The sequence below is a fragment of the Bacillus rossius genome, chromosome 1 (assembly GCF_032445375.1).
Source record: "Bacillus rossius redtenbacheri isolate Brsri chromosome 1, Brsri_v3, whole genome shotgun sequence".
NCBI lineage: Eukaryota > Metazoa > Arthropoda > Insecta > Phasmatodea > Bacillidae > Bacillus > Bacillus rossius.
In genome coordinates this window covers 282,119,445-282,135,212 of record NC_086330.1, presented here as the reverse complement: position 1 = coordinate 282,135,212, position 15,768 = coordinate 282,119,445, and the positions used below count along the sequence as shown (strand labels likewise).

At 35.2% G+C, this 15,768-nt stretch overlaps 1 protein-coding gene across 1 annotated transcript; it reads left to right on the top strand.

Annotated features, from left to right (window-relative positions):
- The first annotated feature begins 1,425 nt into the window (after positions 1 to 1,425).
- Positions 1,426 to 4,766, top strand: LOC134527658 (uncharacterized). Its single transcript, XM_063360528.1, has 2 exons — positions 1,426 to 1,594; positions 2,428 to 4,766. The coding sequence occupies exons 1-2, from the start codon at positions 1,513 to 1,515 to the stop codon at positions 3,330 to 3,332; spliced, it is 987 nt and encodes a 328-aa protein (XP_063216598.1). The 5' UTR covers positions 1,426 to 1,512; the 3' UTR covers positions 3,333 to 4,766.
- Positions 4,767 to 15,768: the final 11,002 nt, after the last annotated feature.

The following is a 15,768-nucleotide window of genomic DNA, read 5'->3' as shown; positions in this document are numbered from 1 at the left end:
TGAATCGTGTTGTTATTCAATATGTTTATGAAATCTCTGCCTGTAGTCTTTGTAGGTTTTTTTTTTTGTATTTAGTATCATAAAGCAAATATGGAAATGTAACTGTTTGATTTAATTTTACTAGGTGCAGGAAATGGGTTGTTGAATGTAGGCGTGCTGACCTTGATGATAAAAGTTCAGAATATCTGTACAAGAACTGCAGAGACCACTTCGAAGAGAGAATGTTTTTGAACGATTTGAAGAACAGAAGACATAGTCATGCTGTCCCCACCCTCTTCAACATACCAAATCCTCCTCCGCGTATTTCTTCTACAAGAAGACATGTGAAAAGGAAGATGGAATGTCATGAACTCGGGTCTATTGCAAGTAAGTATTGCCTTTGTGTCATGATTAAAAATTTGTAATTGTAATGAAATAGGAAATAATACCATATATGTCTTCATTGTTCCTCTAGAGATGCTGTAATGTACTGAACTTAGTGTAGGCTCCCTATAGGCTAGAGAGTACAGGGAGTAGTGTGGGTGTTTATATATTTTACTGAATATCTGAAACTCATGCCATTACATTACACACAATACACATGAATGCATAAACAAATTTTTTCAAATTTAATAGTTAGAAGAAACAAAAGGATGAGCAATATAAAAATAAAAAGAGGTAACGTACAATAAAATAATTAAAATTTCTGTAGTGAAATCTTACAATTTTGAAGTCAATATGTTATGCATGTTGTCAATGACCTAAGTTAATTTACATTAGCTGCTAGTAACTTAATTTGTAGATGGATCAGGACAACTATAATTGCCAAGTTTTAATAGGAACCTTCACCTGTCATTGTTATGAATGTTGTTTTCAACCAATTTAATCCCTAAATCTATTAATTTTCACTTCTGGGATGACCAGTATTACTATTATAAAAGATTACACTTGCAATTGGGCTACCACCAGGTGGTGAGTGATCTCGTTACTATCCCCACAGTACCAATCCTCCAAACCCTACCTAAATCTCCCAACCTCCTTCAGATTTACCAACTCCTCCCACAGAATATTCTACTCCCTCTCAGTCCTCACAAGCATAGACTGTCTAACCCTCACTGTTGTCCTCCACGCCCTCTGTATATTTTCACTGTTGTTCCTCTTCCCTTGAGCATTCCTGCAGTTAGTTTACGTGCCGAACCTCCCTATCCACCTTCACCATTCGCCACCTTGTACAGCCTAATAATTCTCTATTCTCCTCCTGTCCTTCAATGGTTTCCATCCATTTTCATTCCTGTCAGCCTGAAGTGCAACATGACTTGCTTTTCAAATATTTGAAAGAAATTTAATAAGCAACTATAGCATTGAACGAGGTGTTGCTGTGATAAACTTATTACAATAACTTAGAAAGTTTCATGGAACTTGCAATTTTTTGAGATTTGTAATAACCTCAAACTGTGAAATGTGGAAAGTAAAATTGTCATTTTTTTTTCTTCAGAAAAACTAAAACTTGCATCAGATTATGAAAGCATTTCCATGCCTTGCAGTTCTGTTGCAAGAAATGATGTTGGTGTGGAAAGTGCAGCAGAAATCCTTCTTTCACTGTCAAAAACATCAGGTATTACAAGTAAAAAATTATAGCAGCTCAATATAAGTTAAGTCGTGCATTAATATTTGGTGCACACATTTTGGCACACAAAACATGATACTAAATCACATAATTTTTAAAAATTGTTTACAAAAATGTTGGTTAGTTATGCATCTTGTCCATTCTTAACGGAAAGAATTGAAGTTGCTTACAAAACACAAGTTAGCTACAGTTATCAGTTTAATTTACCTTCAAAAAATTACTAATGGAAATTACTTAACACATTGATAGGTGCTATCCAAACTTTGTTGTTTTGATCAAGTGCTGCTGTCAGACTGCAATCTCTGTTCTACTAGAGCAACCATTGTTGTTTTATTTTATTTCATAATTAATTTGAGTGGTCTACATGCTTGCCTATGCTGCAGTATGTTAGGTTAATATTATTCGTTGGTGTGTGTGTGTGTGTGCTCGATGGTAATTGGGAAGCATGCCTCTTTGTGAAGACACGTCTCTCTTTTGACTTTGCCAATCCAAATGAGGTTACTGTGTGATTACTCATCTGGTGATTTGCTGGTATAACCCCAAGACATGCGATACTTAAAAACATTCAATCAATGGCCTAGTAGCACAGCTGTAAATGTGCACGTAAGACGTAACGCAAGTTGTTGCAACATTAATTTTACAATACCACTGTCTTTACATATCGTTACCCCAAGATATATTTTGTATTATGATGATAGAAATGCTACATTTGTACTGTCCAGACCCAGAGAATATTTGAGGATGAAATGTCACATATGAATAGTTGTTAACACTGTATAATGTTTCATATTGTGTATTACAAACTTACATTTGAGTTCCAGGATTGCCAGAGACTGTGCATGTTAATGCAGCTTGTCCTGAGAGAGTAGAAGATATTCAGCCTGTTAGAAGGGAATCTTTGGGGTCACCTGTATATTCTCCAAGGAAGAAATTGAGAATGCTGGCTAGCAAGTGGAGATCTCGTGCTTTACGTCTAAACAGAGCAGCATACAAACGTAAAAGTAAACCTGACTATCAGGCTGCCCCAGAAGTTCATTGCAAATGTTGTGTGAGTAACCTTCCACATATGCTGCAGAACTTTCTTGCAATGTTCAAGAAAGAAGAAAAAGTTATACATTCACAAGCTGTAAATAAATTCGCACTCTCTGTTCATTTCATAAGTCCACAAACTTACAAGTTTTTAAGGGGGTTCTTGCCTTTACCCACACCTCGACGTTTGCAGCAATTAATTTCAAAAGTAGATGTTATACCAGGCCTAAGTATGTGTATGCTCAATGTACTGAAACTGAAGGTCAGTACACTGAGTTACCTTGCTAAAAACTGTGTGCTCTGCATTGATGAAATGAGCATCAAATCCAATTTATCTTACAGCATTTCAAAAGATGAAGTCACAGGATTGGTAGATTTGGGCAGTGGATGTAGGATGAAGGTTCTGGCACCTTCTGTGTTGGTGTTCATGATCAGAGGGATTTCTGCAAATTGGAAGCAGCCTGTGTCATACCATTTTGTTTCAGAGTCATGTCGTCCTACCCAGATAAAACCGTTGTTATTTCAGTTAATTAAAGAACTTCAAAAAATAGGATTTCTGGTAAGCGCTGTTGTTTCTGACATGGGTTCGAACTTTGTGGAACTAGCACGTAACTTGGGTGTCACACCAGATCACCCATATTTTGAGTTTAATGGCTTGAAGGTGCATTACCTTTTTGATATATCACATCTCCTTTAAGCTTTCAGGAACAACTTGATCAAGTATAGCTTCAAATTTTTTGGGAAGGAAGCAAAGTGGAGTGATATCGAGAGGATGTACCTTCACGACAAGACACTTGCACTTCGCTTGGCCCCAAAACTCTTTGATTGCCACATATATTTGAATGGCTTTTCCAAAATGAAGGTGAAGTATGCTGCCCAAGTGTTCAGCCATTCTACTGCAGCTGCATTAAATACTCATGTTGCAATGGGTTTACTTCCTGCTAAAGCACAAGGAACATCTGATTTGATCAATAATTTTGACAAAATTTTTGATTGCGTGAATAGCTCTACACTTTATTCTTCAAAGAAGTACAGGTCAGCACTCAGTGACACATCTTGCCACAAAAAATTCATTCTGCAAATGCTTCTGTTATTGGATGAACTGCGTGTGGTTGATAAACATGGAAAAGACATTTCAAAGTCCATCAAATGCTTGTATGGTTGGAAACTCTCTCTCTCTCTCTGCCATTTTAAGTATTTGGGAATGCTTAAAAAATAAAGATTTTTCATTTCTGTTAACACGAAGGCTGAACCAGGATGCTTTGGAAAATTTCTTTTGCAAAATATGTCAGCGTGGTGGTAATTGCGACAACCCATCTGCAAATCAGTTCATGTCCGCATTCAAGCAACTATCCTTACAAATTCAACTTCATGACTCGTCAACTGGAAACTGCTCATAGGATTCTGACCAGTGTATTTTGAGTGTGAAGGATTTGTCTGATACTGTATTGACATTAAGTTCTGCTGTGCATATGAAGTCGGATTACAGCCTTAGTGTCCAGACTCAAGATTACAGATACATTCAAATTCCAGCTCAAAATGGTTTGTTGTTTGTGGCAGGATATGTTATGCGTAAGTGTTTGCAGAAACATACCTGCAACAAATGTGCTGCTTTTGCTATCGAAAACTCAAATTTGAATAGTTCTTCTCAGTTATTTTGGGGCCTATGAGAGAGAAAATAGAGATTTTGGTGGTTTATGTATGCCTTCCGAGTCATTTGTCACGTTCATCAACGAAATGAACCAAATATTCTCAGCTCTCTTTAGTGAAATGCCACACCATCCTAATTTAGGACATACAATACTTTCCAAGTGTTCCGAAGTTCAGTTCTGCCACCCCTGCGCTTCATTTCCAAAGTTGTATGCCATGAAACTGTTCATTCGTATGATGATTTGCCACTCACTGAAACGTGTCACCAAGGATAAAAAATTGCAGTTAAGCTTGGTTAAGCCAAGGCGTACAAATAGGAAACTTGTCAAGGTTATGCATTCGTAATGTAAGGAAGCATTTATGGTCATTCTTTTTTTAATTGTCTTTGAGAGAATTTCCTTACTTTGTTTGTAAACTATTTCAGTTCTTGTTCATGTTGCAGTTTGTAATATTACCATCATAGCTAGCCACTTGTCTATAATTGCCAACCATGTTATTTTGTTAGGACTGCTAAATATTTTTGGATTTGCCTAAGCGAATTCAACTGTCTTACATTCAACCATTCATTCTATGTTTACAGATTAATACATACATAATAACTAATTGGGGCAATTCAGTAAACAATAACAATATTTTAATTTTTTAGAAATAAAGATCTTTGAATCCTTTGTTACAAAACTAAATATGAATCTTTTCGACAATTCTTTAAGAAATTGACAATATCTTATAGATGTAATTGTATACATGATTTCAGGTGTTATTGTAATATCATATTGGCCATAAGTTTCCTACTTATGTACTTTATTTCTTGGAATGCATATTTACATAACTTCTGTTTGGTGAAAAGTTGATTTTGTAGATAAGTTGCAAAAATGCTTAACCTTTTTTGATAATGTGCATATTGAGTCTGTATAATTTACTATAAGAATGGTTTTAGTTGCAGTGTTCACAGCATAAAAAAATTAATTTTCAATTTTAATACTTCTCTTTAACCTAAATGTTTTCTGTGTTGAACTGGGTTTTGTTATTGACCTTCTTGATATTGTATGAACTTTATGCTTTTATTTATTAAATTAAAGTGTAAATAAGATGGTTCGATATAAATGTATATTTAGAATGTAGTAATGTACAACTGACTTGCTCCATACCGCAAATACAGGGGTCAAACGTAGTGAACTAAAATAAAATAAAATAAACATCTTTCTTTCAACCTAATTGTATATTGTAACAAAAGTGTTCATGTTTGTTTCTAACTCGAAATAGCCTGCCATGTGTAATCATCTTGTATGTTCTCCACCTGGAGCAGAATGTTGCTCAGGGAGATAATTGTAACTGTGCTATATTTCTGCATCTAATCTTGAGAAATAAATAAATTAGGTATGTCATATAGCCACTTAGCTCACTACGAAACAAAATAGGTTCAAGTAATATTTGCCACGTGCTTCAAAATTTCAGTAACTTTGCAGTAGGCATATTATGAAAATTAATTTCATTTATATTGAAATAAAAATTTCAGCTTCAATATAAATAGCCTTGGTTTGAATTACCTAATTTTTGTTGTGGGTGGTATGTGTGTGCCTTTTAAATTAATGTGTACAAAATCAAGTTAGCTACATTTGTTTTTTCTAATTAAAAGTATCTACATTTCATTTTTATATTAATTTTTTTCTTTAACACAGTTTTAGATGGTTCCATTGGTGTGACAGCAATTTTTTCTTCAACAAAGCTTCAGATGATTAAATTGGTGTCACAGCAATTTGTCTGAATTAATTTATGTGTACTTTTGTTTTTATTTTTGTAATCTGTACAGTTATAATTTTTATTCACGTAAATTTTGTTTTTTATTCAATATCATTTGTAATATTTTTTTGTAGTAAAGACATGTCCCTACAGTGACGTTACCGTTTTTCGTACATTTCATAAGAATCACAAGCTTCTTTGTCGCTTTCTTGTCATGTTTAAATGCTACCTCTCTTGGTATCAGTTGATGCAAACATATAGTTTAGGAGGTAGGCCTAATCGTCTTAGGCTGCAGGTAAGTCTCTTAATTGAATCAGTTTTTAACTATAACATATTAGTTTCACGGTGACTGGTTTTGTGTGTTTTAGGTGTTCAAAGCGAGTGTAAATGGCTTTGTAGCACATGTTTCCCTTGGTTTATTATAATTTAGAGAAATCATGGATAGTTGGCACTTTCTTTTCTTGTTCTTATTACACGACTGTGTTAAGGTTGGGCAGATCTGGCCCGGATATGAGCTAGTGTACATTTCCTTATCCGTGATGTCATATGTGGCAGAGATGTACTTTTTTCATGTGAGTACATAGTGTTGAGTAATGATTTCATTAACATGAAACATAATCAGTTGTTACCTAACCAAACATAATTGTAACCTAATAAACATTATCCCAATGTAATCTAACTTTATCATACTTAACAAATGAGGGTAAATGTTCCGTATTGCGTATCCAGGTGTATCCAGATATACCTTTGATCCTGATGGCATGATCCTGTACAACTGAACCTGTGGTACATGATGCTTTTTTTTAGCAGTGGGGATGAGCGTAGCGCCGACGCATTTTACAGCGCGAAAGCTGATATAAAAAATAAATTATTTGTAAGATAAATTACATCAGGTTTCGCGCTACGCCTCAATGCTACGTGTCTCTCCCACTGCTAAAAAAAAAATAAGTATCATGTACCACAGGGTCAGCTGTACAAGACCGTGCCATCAGAATCGTACCATCAGGACCACAGGGTTAACTTGGATACGCAATACGGAACTTTCACACAAATGACATTTTAGTTCTTTAGTAAAAACAGGGATTTTTTTTTTCAAGACTTTTGCACGAGAAGCTATTCCTGATATTTACTATATAATTTGAATTTATTGCAACAGGTTGACTACCTACTGCCCTAGAACTAGGCCTAATACTTTCCATGCTTTACTCACTTAGGTACGTACCAAAAGAAAGGAATGATTAGTGTGCACATCATTTGTGTATTTTTTTAAAAATATTTCTGGAGGATCAAATGCAACAAATTTGATATAGGTCATCCCACTATTTTTTATTGTATGCAGATATGGTCATGGATTGTGTGCTGTATAACCTCTGATTTCACGCAAATAAAATATTTCGTAAGTTGCCTATGCAAACACACCGTCACACACAGACAAATAGGCTCGTCACTTAATTAAACACGCTCTAACACAACAAAAAATCACTGTCTCATAAATACTTCACCACTAGCCAATCTACGCATGAATCGTAACTGAATGCATTCGTTACGTATGGTCCATGCATTAAACCTTAATGGCAAATTGAATATAATAATGTGTCGAGTAGAAATTTTACGGAATAATGATCCATACTTCAGGAAAACGTAGCATTCAACATGTTTTTATGAGCAGCGCACACGCCACAAACATGGCGGCCAACCTTTCGACTGTCTGCTGTCGAGTTCGCTATTTCGTCTCTGGTTCACTTATATAGTCTGTGGCTAGATAATGGAATCTTTTCAATATTGCTTTATAAAGTCAAAATTACATACGGACCAGGTAAATAACTATAAACTGGCAGAACGTCTGTCGGGATCTGAAAGTGATAAAAATTAATTTTCACACTTGACATTCAAATTAAAAAGACAATTACTAACTCCATCTGATTTCGAAACAGGTCCCCTTCCCCCTGTGTTCAGCCCAGGCAACGTCGGGTATTGCAGCTAGTTAGAAATATTGTAAAATTGTGAGGATGGTTGGTTATGTTAGCTACATTTAAAATACTCTTAAATAGTGTAAATTTTTTTTGGCTCAGTTAAGTTAGCTACATTAAAAGTACTTTTGGATAATGAGAGTCACTGCTTAGGTTAGGTTTGCTACATTTAGAATAGTGTGGACGGATGGTTTGTTGAATAGTTGGTTCAGAATTAGATATGTAGGTATTTTAAATGTACCATACAACAATAAACTTAATCAAACTGTCCACACATGCTTTGTAGTAATTATAATGAAGCAATTTAACAAGCCAGTCACAAATCGCACAAATTATTTAATGTAGCTAACCTAACCTTTCCAGGTGATCTCACAGTTTTACTGTGTTTCTAATGTACCAGACAGTGAACCATTAAAACTGTAATTTACTGTGACTGTTTGGAAAATATGCCAGGCATTAAGAAAAATCATGTTAATTTTTTTTAAATGTAACAAAATTGCTTCAGTTTTAAAGATGTTTGTCGTGGGGTGAAATTCACAGTTTATGAACATGGTCGAGAAATTCTTCAAATAACATTTATTCATAGATTCTAGGTACTTTGTTAGCAGTGTGCCAGCACACAACACATTTGATTAATAATCACATCATGTAAATGTACCAATTAATTTTAAAATTATCAGCCTTATTTATTTTTTCAGGTGCTGAAGAAAGATGCAGCTCCTTCATTGAAGCTTTCAAAAACCAATGATGACGAAAGAAGAGCTTTGGAAGGCTCAGAATCGTGTTTCTTTATCAGAAAAGAGGGAAAGGAAACAAATTGTGCATTGCTTGCTTAACAGTGAATCTAGATCAACAAGTGATGGCATACATGCTGTTGGTAGTAGTGGTGACATTAATGACAAAATTATTTGTGGCATAAACCATGAAAAAAATGAACAACTAAATTTTGAAAGACTGAATTCCAAGGTTTTGCAAATAAAATGTTCATATCTTAAAAAAAATTGAACGAGTCAAGAAGTATGCATTGGATATACTGAACAGTATTTTCACTCCATCCCAATGCAAGGCTCTTCTTTTGGGGAAAAGGCTATTTAATTGGGATACAGAGACAATTCAGCTTGCACTGACATTAAGATATATCAGCAAGAAGGCCTACTTATATTTGAAAAATCGTTTGGGATATCCATTTGCCATCTGTTGCTACTCTTCATAGATGGGCATCATCCATCCCTGTTGAGTGAGGTTTGTTGGAAACTGTATTCCTCACACAAGTTGAACACACTGGAGAAAGTGGCTGTGCTTCAGTTTGATGAGATGAAAATTAAATCATGTTACGAATATGATAAGAAAAAGGATGAAGTTATAGGGCCATACCAACAAATGCAAGTGATCCAAGTACGTGGACTTTTTTCAAATTGGAAGCAGCCTGTTTGTGTTGATTTTGATACAAATGTTACAAAGAGCCATCTGTTGTCTGTTATCTCTAGACTTTATGAAATTGGATGCACAGTAGTAGCCTGTGTTAGTGACATGTGCAGCAGCAATAGGGGATTGTGGAATTCTTTGTGTGATGATGTTACAACCAGCCATTTTTCCTTCACCCAAATGATAAAGCTACAAATATTTACCTGTTCCCTGATGCCCCTCATTTGCTAAAACTAACACGAAACTGGATTCTAGATACTTGGTTTTTGCTCTCTGATGGCACCATAGTCAGCAAATTCACTAAATTGATTCAGTTACACAGTAATGAATACAAGGCATGCCACAAATTGACTTTACATCATGTTGAGTGTGAAGGTAGTCAGCGACAGAATGTTCGCTCAGCAGCTCAGCTTCTTTCCCACACAACTGCTTGTGCTATAAGAGATACCAACCTGGTAATTTGAGTGAAGAAGAAGCTGACAGTGTTGCAGGTTTTATTGAACTGGTGAACAGCTGGTTTGACATAATGAACAGTTTCACTCCATTTAATCAAGTAAAACAAAAATGTGTGTATGGGAAATTTCTGAATGACCAAAATACTGTACTGAATGAAACACGAAATGTTATAGGCACACTGAGATGTAGAGGGAAGAACAGTGTTCAGATATTCCATAAAGGAATTGTCATGTTAGTGAATGCTGTCAAGGGTTTGTTTTGCGAATTGAAGTCTAAGTATGATGTGGAGTATTTACTAACACACAGATTGAATCAAGACTCCCTTGAAAATTTATTTTCTCAGGTTAGATGTAAAGGTGGCATGTATGATCATCCAACACCTTTAAGTGCATTGCAGAGAATTAAAGCCATTATGCTGGGGAAAAATCCTGGTATACTTCAAGAGAAAAATAACAGTGCTGTTAACTTGCATGTCAAAGAAGACCATTATCTTGTTGGTGATGTTTTCCAGAAAGCAGATGTAGATGTACAAGTTAAACATCAGGATGTACTTGCAGTAGAGGAAACAAGTCCAGTAGGTTTGGAGTCCCTGTCAGAAATGAACCCTGAAAATAATGATTTTAACAGTGTCAATGGTTTTGTCTATTTGACTAATAGGCCGACCTCTGTAAATGTATTAAATACCGAGAAGACTAACAAAGCAGCTTCAGAAAAATGTAGAAGTGAAATTGAAGAAGATGGTATGTGTTACATAGCAGGTTGGATTGCCAAGAAACACAAAGGTTTGCCACATCTTGGTAATCAGACTGTTAAAATGTCACACAAACATTTTTACAATAAACCGTCTTGGGTCCAAACGTTATCTCATGGTGGCCTCATCCAACCAAGTGAGGAATGGGTAAAAATGGTAAAAGAAATGGATGAAATTTTATTTCCTTCCATGGACCTACATATATCAAGAAAGGTACTAATTGCACAAGAGCACTTACAGAAGAATTATCATTGAGGTATCCTGCTGTTGAGAAGAAATTGGTTGATTCATTTGTAAGAATAAGGACTTGTATAAGATTGAATCATCTCAATCGACAGGTAAGTAAAAAACGTGTTGGAAGAAGCAGCAACAAAGTGTGCAAGAAAATGAAAAAAATTGTAACATAAATAGTAGGCTGATAGATTTTTTGAAGGAAGTGTCATTTAATTTAGATTTAGCAAAAAAAAATGTGGGGTGTGTTTGGAGTGATAGTAATTTTTTGTATTTCATATGAAATAATTTACATTTAAATTGCAGTCATGGATAATTTCAGAATGTGTGTTTGCTACAGAATTGTTAAACAAAAACTTATGACTTCGCAAGATAGAACTTCTAAAACTGTTTGATAGGACTAAATGTTATTGGATGTGTTATGTTTAGAGACCTGAAACTGGCGGTGTTATTTTTGGCCAAAAGTGGTATTATTTTTGTCAAAAAGCGGTGTAAAAAAGCGGTGTTATTATTTTATCTGGATAATTAAATTAAATAGTTGTAACTGTATAGGCTTAATATTTGTTACGTAATTAATTTTCTTTGTGCATAGCTTATAATTATCCTAATTTAAACACACTCTTAACATTTGCTTAAACCAAAAGTACATAACAATGAAAACATGAAATTTCCAGTTGTACATAAAAATGGCTCAGCACTGACTGTGAAACTTTCATACAGAAATTTTTTATTAGTCACTTGTTAGCTTAATGTATTGTTCAGTACATAACATAAGAAATTAAAGTACTGTTCATCATATGAAGAACCACAGAAAAAATTTCATTTCACTAATGGACACTATGTGTAAAAAATTCCCTTGTAAAAATTTAGCTTAACATAACTGTTGCATAAAATTCTTTAAAAAAAAAAAAAAATCAATCTTCAAAGGAGAGCTTTGTAAACACTTAATTATTCTCTTCTTTGAAGTTCTGCCGTCTATCTGAAACAACAATATTGTCGTGACTCAACAACCTCTTACTCTCAACATTATTTGTAGGCATCCATATTGATTTAAGCACAGCTGAAGCAAACTGTTGACAGTCAGTTGTCAGTGCAGTGAGAATTTTCACTACATCAACAACTCTGCACAGTGACTCTGCTGCATCTTTTAGAGACTGGTACCCTTTAAAAAGTTAAACACTGTCTATCATCTTCAGGTCAGCAATGGATTTTAGTTGTGTAACTATGTTTTCAGTATTGTTAAGCAGAATGTTCTTAGGGTTGAAAAGCTGGTTCAATGACCTGTAAACATGTGCACAAGGATCACTGTTCATGAGTAGTCTGCTGTTTGTTCATGCACAGTGTTGTGGCTTTTTGGCAGTTGTGCTTCACATGTGCAATGTCAGTGGTGTTAAAATTTTTGAGGACACTACTGTTTTCGAAAGTATTGGAAAATATACCCTTTGCTGCACAGTCCAAACCTTTTTGTATATTTTCCAGATCCCCATACAAAGTATGTGATGTAGGGTACTTAGACCCTTAAAGTTTCATTAGCAAATCCATTATTTCAGAAGCATGCTGCTGTACAAAAATACACTGTGCTAAAATTACGGATACTTCTTTGTCTGAAAGCATGATCAGATACTTAATTCCTGCATTGTTAGTTTCCTAAAAGTCACTATTTCTGAAAAAGTTAATAATTACCAAAAAATATTCAGCCACGTAGAACACTGCACGAAACCATGAATTCCAACAAGTATTGACTGGCATTGAAAACAGTTTATCTGGTTTCACAGTTTCTTCTTACAAATATTGGTGTTTCCTCTTGCGAGTGTTTAAAAAGGCAGACTTTACCTTCACTACGACATCGTTTACCTCAACAAGTTCACATGACAACCCTTTTTATACTAGGGCAACTTTGTGGGCCCAGCACTAAATATGGAGTACGTGATCTCCATACAGAACTTGCAAGCGGTTGACACACTTTGTCATGTAGCGAGCTGAGTCTGTAACCAAGCCTCTGATGTTCTTGTATGAAATTTCATACTTATTTACACATCCTGAAATAACTTGTGCACATGTGGTCACATCCGCTTTTGCAAGAAAAATAACTGAAGCTACTACTACCTGAGGTTCGCCTACTGGTTCTTGGAGCACTAGAAAGAGTACCACAAAAACACATCTTCCCTGACTGTCCGTAGTCTGATCCGAATAGATAACAATTAGTTTATCTTTAACAATTTCCATCACGTTTTCAAAGTGGTATTCAGCAAGTTTAGGAACATACTTTTCCCTCAGTGTTTCGACACAAGGCATGTCTCTAGAACCTGCCACAAATTCATTTAGCCATGCCCTTATGTAAGGATCATCCAATTTTTGAAGAGGTATGTTAACTTTAGCGAAGGCCTGTTGACCTCAGTGCCAAATGTTCGACGTCTGCTTTTTTTACGTTTAGCACTACCAAAGCACTCTGCAACAGAGCTCTTAATTTTCTTATCAGCACCCATCTTCATATTTTTTTCTTTTAGTTATGTGTTTTTTGCTCTTAGTGTGCTTTATCACGGTGTCTTTTATCTCAAATGTGACTTTACAATTACAAAATTTGCACATTAATATCGCCGTATCGGGTGCATATAGCTCGTCGCTTTTGAAATCGTCTGCACGTTGCCGCGCACTTGCAGCATTTTTCGGCATATTTTTACACAAACTCAAGTTATTTTATTTTAATGTTCCCATGCAGCAGTAAAATACAATACATTAAACGAAAGAAGTGGCAACACTGCGATGTAAATGCTCCGTCTCTCTCTGTTCTGCTCAGCGTTGCCAACCGTACGGTCCTGACCGTACATGTACGGCAATTTCACTGTGTGTACGGACGTACGGTGTTTATCTTATACTTCAGCTGGAATCACGTTACAAACACATAGCATTGATCCTTACGGCAGACGTGCGCACGACTGCTGGTTGTTTGTGAAAAAAAAAGCTGATTCTTCCCAGTATGCAATCTTTTGTGGTGTCACAAATCGTTTATTCCCAAGGTTTATTTCATGACTGCGTTGTGTAAGAACAAGATTTTATTTTGTTTATTTTGTAATTCTATTCCATGGCAAAATTAAATCACGAAGTCATTATTGTGCAATAGTTTTATTAATATAATCGTAAAAAAAATTCATGTATGGACCTGGATCAGGAAATACGGTCAAAATGACATTTTCGTACGGATATTTCTTGCTGCTGAATGGTTGGCAACACTGGTTCCGCTTGCTCACAACTTGCCGCCTCCTTCCAGCCATTACATCAACAGTATCGCTCACGTATGACGTGGAGTTGTGGTTGCGTACATTGTGTTTATTTTGTGTTGTGGTCACATCTTAGCAGCAATATATTTCGTTCTTCCATACATACATTTAAAGTATGTGATTTTCGAAATGTAAACAGTGGCAGGCTACCACTAAGGTTGGTTAGTTTTAGTTCTGACAATGGCGATGCCGGCGAACTCAAGATGAAACCAAGTTTGTTACCGTACATTTCTTAAAATTTCGCGTGTATACAGAAAACTAAACGAAATCGTATTATTTCGCAATTATCAATTAAATTCGCGTAATTTTTTGCGTTATCGCGAAAAATTTAGGTCTCTAGTTATGTTTGTAGGAAAACAATAAGGCTCCTGATATTGCTCATCGTTCATTGAATGAAAGCATGTTTGATGTGAACCACACCTAATGAACTTAATTTTCTGGTATAATGAATTTGTCATTGCTTTGTTTATCTTTAAATAGCAAACATTCCATAGCTTGTCAGATCACTCATTATTTCATTGTATTGTTTTCTTTCTCTGGTTTTTCACTAAATTGAAACTAAATAAATAACTCTGGACATATTGCAAAGAGTTGTCCCTTGTTACGTTCACAATTAATTGACAATGGTCTTATTATATTTACATATTTGTGCATTTTATAATTTTTAATATTTTTTGTGGTCATAATTGGGCCACAGTGATTTAATGCAGTTTAACAGAAAAACCCTGAACCTAACCACAGTTGTTTTCAACATGAATAGTAAATATGTAGCATATCAAACTAATTCAGATGCATGGAAAAGTTACAAATGTGTTTGTATACTTATGTAAACAGCAAGTGCAACCATGTGATATTTTGAGGGGGTGGGGGGAAGTGAGATCTGGAGGTATATGGTGTTTTAAATATTTTGGAAGACGAATGGCAATTTGTAAGTAGGTACATATATTTAAAATCTTCTACGTGAAAATATTTCAGTGTTGGACGACTTATACGTAACTACATTTTTGTCTTTCTCTGTCATGGAGGGGGGGGGGGGTGCTTTGCCCCAGGTATGGGCGTCCATGGTAACAAGTAATATTCTAGTGATGTAAAATATGTCTTGCTAGCTTATCTCCAAATAAAGAATTTAGGGAGTCATGCTTAGTTTTACCTCAGTGATTAATTTGAATTCCTGCGGCAATGTGGTCTAGCATGTACGTCAGACGCGATTGACCAATAACAGCAAAATAGCGGGATGAGATGACCTGGTATCTATTCACCTTGCAATATTTAAGTATTTTACCTATGGTGGAATGATTCACTTTGCCTTAGCAGGGCTCAATTTAATGTATACAACCTAAGGTTCAAAAAAGTACATATTTATATACTAATGTAAAATGAACTGTAGGTACTTATGCAATTAAGTTTTCCTATAAGAAGCATTGAACATTGATGGGTCAATATACAAAAAATAATAGCAAAACCCCAAAAAATTGATACAAAAGGTTTATAAATTGAATTTGGCTCACTGTCATGGTTAATAATACAGCAAAATTCTAATTTCCTGTGGCACTGGGAAATATAGTTTTTTCAAGATAATATCACAGGTGCCTTTTACAAGATGAAAAGTGCTGTATCTCAAAAACTATTCAA

What these genes read in the sequence shown, in the direction of transcription:
- LOC134527658 (XM_063360528.1), top strand. Translation starts at nt 1,513, where the DNA reads ATGCCTTGCAGTTCTGTTGCAAGAAATGATGTTGGTGTGGAAAGTGCA. An exon ending in TTCACTGTCAAAAACATCAG is followed by an intron (nt 1,595 to 2,427) that starts GTATTACAAGTA and finishes TTTGAGTTCCAG; the next exon opens with GATTGCCAGAGACTGTGCAT.